Source organism: Dipodomys ordii, unplaced genomic scaffold (assembly GCF_000151885.1).
Source record: "Dipodomys ordii isolate 6190 unplaced genomic scaffold, Dord_2.0 Scaffold55, whole genome shotgun sequence".
NCBI classification, from domain to species: domain Eukaryota; kingdom Metazoa; phylum Chordata; class Mammalia; order Rodentia; family Heteromyidae; genus Dipodomys; species Dipodomys ordii.
Genome location: NW_012267271.1, coordinates 2,229,378 through 2,238,745, shown reverse-complemented (window position 1 = coordinate 2,238,745; position 9,368 = coordinate 2,229,378). Strand labels below are relative to the sequence as shown.

At 42.1% G+C, this 9,368-nt stretch overlaps 1 protein-coding gene across 1 annotated transcript in view; it reads right to left on the bottom strand.

Annotated features, from left to right (window-relative positions):
- The window catches only part of Gapvd1 (GTPase activating protein and VPS9 domains 1), a 98,995-nt gene that overhangs the window by 10,844 nt on the left and 78,783 nt on the right, over positions 1–9,368 (bottom strand). The window contains exons 17-22 of the mRNA XM_013021262.1: positions 8,588–8,710; positions 6,440–6,569; positions 5,184–5,293; positions 4,757–4,916; positions 3,537–3,724; positions 757–970 (exon numbers count right to left, since the gene is read on the bottom strand). Of these exons, the coding sequence (XP_012876716.1) occupies positions 757–970; positions 3,537–3,724; positions 4,757–4,916; positions 5,184–5,293; positions 6,440–6,569; positions 8,588–8,710 (925 nt within the window). The remainder of the gene's footprint in view (positions 1–756; positions 971–3,536; positions 3,725–4,756; positions 4,917–5,183; positions 5,294–6,439; positions 6,570–8,587; positions 8,711–9,368) is intronic.

The following is a 9,368-nucleotide window of genomic DNA, read 5'->3' as shown; positions in this document are numbered from 1 at the left end:
AAATATACTCATTACCTTGCTCATATAACTGTAACCCCTCTGTACAGTATTTTCATAATAAAAAACTTATTAAAAAAAAGATCACAATCCTGGAAAAAAACAAAACATTGTACAGAACAATACCCCACAGCAAAGAACCACCTGGCTCCAAATGTCAATTCTGCAGGGCTGAGAAGTATGACTCAACAAGTGGCAGATGGTACTAAAGAAAGGGACCAAGCCGGGAGCCAGAGGCTCACACTTGTAATCCTAGTTACTAGCTACTCAGGAGGCTGAGATCTGAGGATCACAGTTCAAAGCCAGCCTTGGCAGAAAAGTATGTGAGACTCCTTATCTCACAGAAGTGGCACTGTGGCTCAAGTGGTAGAGCACTAGCTTTGAACATAGAGGCTCAGAGACAGTGCCTAGCTGTAAGTCCAAGTCTCAGGATTGGCACACACAAAAAGAGCCAAATGTGGTAGTATATGTAAGAAGAGTATAGTTCAAGGCCAGCCTGAGTAAAAGTATAAAAGCCTTTCTGAAATATAAGCTAAAATCAAAAGGACTGAAGGTGTGGCTCAAGACCCTGATTCAATCAAAAACATTTCAGTCTGACATCTCTGAAAATGAGGTATTATTCTTGATAGTGCAACTCTGATGAGTGAAAACTAGTAACTGAGCTATTTCTCTTTACTGTCAGATATCAAAACACAGGCATAGCTTGCCTCAAATGCAGGGCTACCCATACATCTATGTAGTTCAACACAAAGTACTCACTGGTCACGAAGTATGTCCCCATCCTGATTAGGATAGAAAGCAAGCTTGAAAATCCGGTTCATCACACTGCGTTCGATAGCCAACTGGGCATCCTGAAGCTGTTCTTCACTGGCATTTTGCCAGATGACATCCTGAGCCATTGCACCGTAAAGGAACTGCAGAAAATCTTCTACTTGAGCAGTTTTATCATCAGCTGCTGTGAGTTTCTGAAAGTCTCCAATGAAAAATATTTTTGAAATATACCATGATGGCTGGGAATGTGGCTTAGTGGTACTTCCTAGCATGCACTGGGTTCAATTTTGATCCCCTGGGTTCAATTCCTCAGTACCACGTAAACACAAAATCCTGGAAGTGGAGCTGTGGCTCAAGTGGTAGAGCTCTTGCCTTGAGCACAGAGGCTCAGGGACAGAGCCCAGGTCCTGAGTTCAAGCCCCAAGACCAGGCCCCCTTATCCCCTAAAAATACATACACACCATGAAAATGTAAAAGAGGAATTATTGTAGTCACCCCATCCTGTTTTGTTTCCTAGCTTCAGTTAACCTTGATATGAAAGTATTAAACAGAAAAGTCTAGAAATAAGCAATTCATAAGTTTTAAACTGCATATTTTTGTGAGTAACATAAAGAAGTTTAGAAGCCTCTGCTCCATCTAGCCCAGAAAGGGAGTTCTCTCTGTTCAGTGCATCCACTCAATATATGCTACTGCTCATTAGTCACTTAGTAGCCATCTCCCTAATCAGTGTAAATATAAGCATATGAAGTGTCCGGCATCCACTGGGGAGTAGGAGCATCTTGAGTAGGAGCATCTTTATTTACCTCTGGTAAATAAAAGGAGACTACTCTATACAGATTATTTCAGTTGCTAATGGGGCAGACACCAAGACCCTAAAGCCAAGAGTGTTATTTAGAAGAATATGCAGCTATATCATTAAAAAGAAGAGACAGTAAAAAATATACAAGTATTTAAGTTCAAAGCTATATTATAAAAAGATGTATTGTTTTAGAACTTGTACAGTTTCAGACTGGACATGGTGACTTACACCTGTAATCCTAGCACTCAGAATTTAAAGCAGAAGGATCAAAAGTTTGAGGCTATAGCGCTGGAAAAGTGGCTCAGTGGTAGAGCACTTGCCTTGCATGCCTGAGGCCCTGGGTTCGATTCCTCAGCATCACATAAGCAAAAAGAAAAAAGCTGGAAGTGGCGCTGTGACTCAAGTGGTAGAGCGCTAGCCTTGAGCTGAAGAGCTGAGGGACAGTGCCCAAGCTCAGAGTTCAGGCCCCAGGACTGGACCCCCCCCCAAAAAAAAAACAAAAAACAAAAAAAAACTTAACTCTTGGGGCTAGGAGGTGGCGCAGTGGTAGAGTGCTTGCCTTGTATGCATGAGGCCCTGGGTTCGATTCTTCAGCACCACATAAGCAAAAAGAAAAAAGCCAGAAGTGGCGCTGTGGCTCAAGTGGCAGAGCGCTAGCCTTGAGCTGAAGAGCTGAGGGACAGCACCCAGGCCCAGAGTTCAGGCCCCACAACCGGACCCAAAAAAAAAAACAAAAAACAAAAAAAAACTTAACTCTTGGGGCTAGGAAGGTGGCGCAGTGGTAGAGTGCTTGCCTTGTATGCATGAGGCCCTGGGTTCGATTCTTCAGCACCACATAAGCAAAAAGAAAAAAGCCAGAAGTGGCGCTGTGGCTCAAGTGGCAGAGCGCTAGCCTTGAGCTGAAGAGCTGAGGGACAGTGCCCAAGCTCAGAGTTCAGGCCCCAGGACTGGACCCCCCAAAAAAATTTTTAACTCTTTAGTTTTTATGATAAATTATAATATTCAATCCATGAAAAAAAAGAAAATTATTAGAGATTTGGCATCAAAGTTTAATGATTTCCAGGGGTGGGTACAGTAGCTCACACCTATAATCCTAGCTACTTGGATGGCAGCTGGGGCTCATCTAAAAAAATATACTGTGTATGCCTGGATTCCAAGTTATATGGGAGGCTTTAGGCAAAAGGATTATGGGAGAAGGCTAGCCCAGGGGCAAAACGTGAAAAACCTTATCCAAAAACTAACTAGAGCAAAAAAGAGCCGGGAATATGGCTCAAGTGGTGAGCACCTAAATAGCAAGTATGAGGACTTAAGTTTTTACTCCAGTACTGCTAAAAATAAACAAGATATAAACTAATAATTAAGCCTTGTTTTTTGAGAATGATCTTGCCATATAACCCACCCAAGCTGGGTGACTCAGCTACCCAGTGTGACTCAGTCTCCATGTGTGGGGATATCACACCAACTTTAAAATTTATTACTAAGAATCCATAAAAGAACTGGGTATTAGTGCGGTGCTGGTGGCCCATGCCTGTAATCCTAGCTTCTCCAGAGGCTGGGAACTTTACTGTTATCTGAGGATTACAGTTCAAAGCCACCCTTGGCAGGAAAGGCTGTGGACTCTCAACTACCAGAAAACAGGAAGTGGAGCTATGGCTCCACCTTTGCCTTAAGCAAAAGAGCTTAGGGATAGCACCCAGGCCCTAAGTTCAAGCCCCACGACTGACAAAAAAAAAAAGAACTGAGTATTAAAAAACTGTTCTAAGACAAATGGGTACTTACACAAACAAAACAGAGCAAAAGAAAAGAAAATTGTCCAGTCTTTCCAATAATACATGATTGAAGAGATGCTTCATTCAAAGTATTTTTTTCTCCCAATACTTTTCCTTTTTTTCTGGGGGGCGGCAGTATTGGGGTTTGAATTCAGGGCCTGAGCCACATCTCCAGCTCTTTTCTAAAAGCAAGCAATTACCTTGAATGAATTCTCTGATCTTCTTTTCTTTGCTCTCAAGCAATAATCTCACACAAACAGTGGTAAAATACCGATTAGCCACCTCTTTGTCCCGCAAAACCCTTTGCAAGAGCCTTTCCAGGTGAGCCTGTGTGGTCTGCAGTCCTTGTCGACAGCGTGTAAGATAAGCAATGTACGGGGCTCTTTTCCTAAAAAGAGAAATGCTTTGTAGGAGAGCAGATGTATATAGAAGCACTAGCAGAGGTTGAGCATCCTATTTTAAAAAATTAAATTACTTTATAAACTTTGGTTTTAGTTGGGTGCCAGTGGCTCACACCTGTAATCCTAGATACTCAGGAGGCTGAGATATAAGGATCACGGTTCAAAGCCAGCCTGGGTAGGAAAGCTCCTGAGACTCTTATCTCCAATAAACCACCAGAAAACCAGAAGTGGCATTGTGGCTCAAGTGGTAGAGCGCTTGCCTTGAGCTGAAAAGCTCAGGGACCCAGACCCAGAGTTCAAGCCCCATGACTGACTAAATAAATAAAATGAAATAAACTTTGGTTTTATAAACTGGCATATCCATCCAGCTGTAGACAAGTCATGTGGGGACTATTGTCAGCTCAAGAGACAGAACCTTTGGTGCTTATTTCTGACTAACTTCATTAGGTTGAACATTTAGCTAACTAACTCACTAAATGTTTCTAAGTCCCTTCACATACTTGGTCCATTTCAAATGGGAACCTGGTTTCCATGCTGGAAGGATCTCCTACTTAACAGGAAATTGACTATTACAGAAGACTAAAAGTACCAAAAAGTACAGATTACTTACAAGCCATTAAGCACCCTCCACTAATTATTTGCTTGTAGCATAAATATAACAAATATTAGAAAGCTTGTTCCCCTATCCTTGGAGGCTCTGTATACGGTCTAACTACCTCAGTTATACTTTTTCTCATAACCATTAGCAAGGGCCTGGAAGCCAGAAAAGGTTAACAATTCCCAGGCCATTCCTGCTTCTCTGGTCCACTAAAGGAATCTGTCCCAACACTTCTGAAACAGGAAAGTGATAATCTAGTTATCCTGGCCTCACTTCTCGGTCACTAAAAACTGCTTGTTTACATTCAGGTAAATATAGCCACCTACTTTGTAGTAAGTCCAGATTCATTTCTGAAATAAGGACCAAAAAGAAAACGCTTGCAGCTACAAGTCAGGCCCCCAGCTGATGGGTCAGGGCTCACCTGTAGTCCTCAGCGATGGACGCCAGCAGCTTCCTGCAGGTCCTGCTATCAAAGCGGCACACGCAGCGCATGGTTTCCTGAAGTTGAGCCATTAAGTTCTTGTCTTGTAAATTGATTGCTTCAGCTATTTGAACTTTTAAGAAGCATACAATTTCATTGTCTAAATACAAAAACAAGGCTTCTGTTATTACTGAGAATTTCCATGGGTTTACATAGCCATCAGCAGCCTCTGAGCATCTGGGATGTCAATTCTACTATACTATGTATCATCAGAACTACTCACATCTAGAAAATACAAACTATCATTAATCAAAGTGCCCTTATGCAACCTAAAACAAATGTATGATGTTGAACAGCTAGATATTGGCAACTTCATATGGTTAAAGCTCTATCTTCAGGACAAGCTAAGCTATCCGTAGCAACTTACCTTCTGGGTCTGTATGGTCTGGCAATCCATTCCTTGTTGAATGAGTTAGCACTGGGAAGGCAACAGAGTCCGCAGAGCAAAGAGCAAGCCTCAGTTTCTTTTTTGCATCTCTGAAGAATAAGTACAGATTGGATTTATTACTTTATTCAGAATAGTAACATTTTTTCCTATAGTGGTAGTAGAGGTTAAGCCTAGAAATAGCACATTTTGCTAAGGCATACGCTCTACCACTGGGCTATATCTTCAGTCAAAACAGTCACATTTTTGATTGTTTAGTAAATAAATTTATAAGTCCTGCTTCAGGACTCAAAATTTTCAAATAATCATTTTAAGTAAGTCTGACCTGCACCTGTAGCTCATGCCTCTAATCCTAGCTACTCAGGAAGCTGAGATCTGAGGGTCGTAATTTGAAGCCAGCTGGGGGAGAAAAGTCCCCCTGAGATTCTTATCTCCAATTAACCATTCAAATACTGGAAGCAAAGCTGTGGCTCAAAGCAGTAGAGCGCTTGCCTTGAGCAAAAACGTTCAGAGACTGCTCCCAGGTCCTAAGTTCAAGCTTCATGACTAACAATAAACAACAACAACAAAAAAACCCAACTAACTTTTTTTGGGCTGGGAATGTGGCTTAGTAGTAGAGTGCTTGCCTAGTACACATGAAGCCCTGGGTTTGATTCCTCAGTATCACATAAACAGAAAAAGCTGAAAGTAGTGGTTCAAACTGTGGCTCAAGTGGTAGAGTACTAGCTTTGAGCAGAAGAAACTTAGGGACAGTGCCTAGGCCCTGAGTTCAAGCCCCAGGAGAGAGAGAGAGAGAGAGAGACACGGGGGGAGGAGGAGGGGAGAGGGAGGGACGGAGGGACAGAAATACAGGCATGGCCTGGTATGAGGAAGGCATGAAGAGAGCTCCAGCAGGTTGACTGGGATAGTGGCTGTGTCGTCCGTCACCCTGTGGCTGGACCCCTGCAGGCCAAGTCCTTGCTTCCTATGTCCTCCCTGATGTACCTTACACGGGCAGAGGCAGAGGCGCTGCAGCCTGTTGCATTTAAATTTACATATGTGGCTCATGGACATATATTAGGTGTTGTTTTTTAATCCCTGAATTAATGCTCTAGATGTCTGACATCCACAAATAAAGCTAAGTCTTCTTACAAGCAGCACTTCACTCTTTTCTGTTTCATACTATTAAGTGACTTAATGAGTCACTTAACTTGAATGAAATGGTGATTTAATACAAACCCTGCAAACAAATGTAATACCTGTAGGAGAAAGCTGAGTCCTGAGGGTGAGCTGCTTGGCTGGCAGAGTCAGGGAGATCATCAGCTGAGATGTTCTGTAGAGTTTCATCACGAGGAGAATCATGTGCACTTTCACCATCAGCCAAGACCTCTAAGTAAACCCATCCCCAAGATGATGATGAACAGGTTAATGTGGTTCCAGAAGAACTCAGAGCAAGACAACTGTAATAGCATTTTTTTATTGTTGTTGTTTGTGGGGCTTGAACTCTGGGCCTGGACACTGTCCCTCAGCTCTTCAGCTCAAGGCTAGTACTCTACTACTTGAGTCATAGCGCCACTTCCAGTTTTCTGGGTGGTTTACTGGAGATGAGTTTCATGGACTTTCCTGCCCAGACTGGCTTTGAACTATGATCCTCAGATCTTAGCATCATGAGTAGCGAGGATTACAGGTGTGAGCCACCAGTGCCCGCTGTAATAGCATTTTCTCACAATAAGACTCTGGATGAAAAATATGAAGAAAGATAAATACTTAACCAGGTTATCAAGAGCAATGCATTGAGAGAAAATGCTGGAAAAAAAAGACTTTTTTGGTTTGTTTTTTTTAACCGTAAACTAAAGCAGTAAAAGACTAAAAATTAGTTAGACTAAAATTAGTTAATATTCTGTAATCAGAATAACTGAACTGGGCTGGGATGGTGGCTCAGTAGTAGAGCGCTTGCCTTGCATGCATGAGGCCCTGGGTTCCATTCCCCAGCACCACATAAGCAGAAAAAGAAAAAAGCCGGAAGTGGCACTGTGGCTCAAGTGGCCTTGAACTGAAGAGCTGAGGGACAGCACCCAGGCCCAGAGTTCAAGCCCTACAACCAGACCCAAAAACAAAACAAAAAAAACCAAAACAGAATAATTGAACCACAAGAGCCTCAAAAAACATTTTACTAAATAATACCTTTTTTTAGAAACATCTTGTCAGTCAAAAAAAAATCCCTTCCTCTGGTATCTTGGTTGGTCAACAGCTGGGCTGAGGTAGATGCAGAACTCAAGCATCCCAAACCTCCTAGCAGAGTCCTCCTGCCACCCCCACAAATAAACCAGGGAGCACCTTACAAACATCAAGGGCGCTACTACACTTCCCATAGCTGTTATGTATTTAATTAGTCAGTTAAAACAAGGTCATACATATAATGTCAAAAGAAGTAAAAAGTTTCTGAATGTGAACAAAGATATTGGATTCATTTAGTAAAATATCCTTATTCTTAGGAGAAAAATGTTTCAAGAAAAAAAGAATAATGTAGGGAGAAAAATGTAACAAAACATTAAAACAGGTAGTCCAAGTACAGAGAACATGAGCCTTCACTACACAATTCTTTCAACTTTCTGTCATTTGAACACTTTTCAAAACAAAAGAAGCAGAACTTCTCTTCTTCCCTCACAGGAGTTCTGTTCACAACTAGGTCATGTTACCAGTTTATGGGAGATGTTTTCAAAAGATTCTTCAACATACACAAGCATACATACAAACACACATACACACACAACTATACACACACACACACATGCAAAATGCTACTTATGTTTTTATATACTTTTGCTTTTGTTTAGTTTATCTTGAGGACTTTACTAGTATTCCACTATGAGGAGAACAGAATACTATAAAAACAACAATGTATAACCTATCCTAAGTGTCTGTGACCTCTCATCAGTGAAGTGGATAAAAGAATACTTCTTAGGGGCTTGGAATATGGCTTAGTGGTAGAGTGCTTGTCTTGCATGCATGAGGCCGTGGGTTCAATTCCTCAGTACCACATAAACAGAAAAAAAAAAAAAGCCAGAAATGGAGCTGTGGCTCAAGGGTAGTATGCTAGCCTTGAACAAAAGAAGCTCAGGGACAGTACCCAGGCCCTGAGTTCAAGCCCCAAGACTGGCCAAAATAAAAAAGAACACTTCTTAATAAAGCACATGCCAAATCCTACTGATGTCACCCCAGTCTTCAAGGATGACAACACTAAGACATCTGTGCATCTGGGTTATCTGGGGGTATACAGCTTCATGGACATAATTAGTCTGATTCAGTTACATCTGTATTCCCTATAGTGATTCATTTTAAAAGCTACTGAAACTGGACTCTTTACCACTAGATAAAAAGGTTACAATTTAAATATTAGTGATCACCTGTACTTTCATAGTTTGCCATTGCTCCTTCACTGGGGCTGCTCCGTTTAATGGCATTCCGGTACTTGTCCAGAATGTCTTCAGCAACCTGAGCTTGTGCACTGAGCCTAGGGCTGGGATCATCTGCAGGGGAAAGGAGAGTATGAGAATTAGCTCCCTGGGCTTGTTCCAATTCTGTTGTTAGTATGATACCAGTAGCATAAATCCCAAAGGCGGATTAGGAGGTAAGAACTTAAAAAGAGCACATATCTCAGTGTTACAAGGCACCATGCAGCTGCCACATCTAGGTCTAAGAGCCTTGCTAAAGCAGGAAACCGGAGGGATCATTTCACCTTATCATCATCACCGGAATTCTGCATGACAGTGTCAAGTTCAGTGCAGACTGAATGGATGATGGGTTTCTAAGGTGCTTAATAATGTCAGTCAGTTATTAGACATTCATACTAACAGACCTTCCAACAGTGCTTTGTTTTAGAAAGGGAGTCTTACTATATATAGTCCAGGCTGGTCTTGAACTTGTGATTCTCCTGCCTCAGCCACCTGGGTGCCAGGATTCAAGGCATGTGCCACTAGACTTACAACATCTCTATGACAGAGTAAAAGAAAGGGCTATTTAGGCGGGGTGCCGGTGGCACACGCCTGTAATCCTAGCTACTCAGGAGGCTGAGATCTGAGGATCGTGGTTCAAAGCCAGCCTGGGCAGGAAAGACTGTGAGACTCTTATCTCCAATAAACCACTAGAAAACCGGAAGTGGCACTGTAGCTCAAGTGGTAGAGTGCT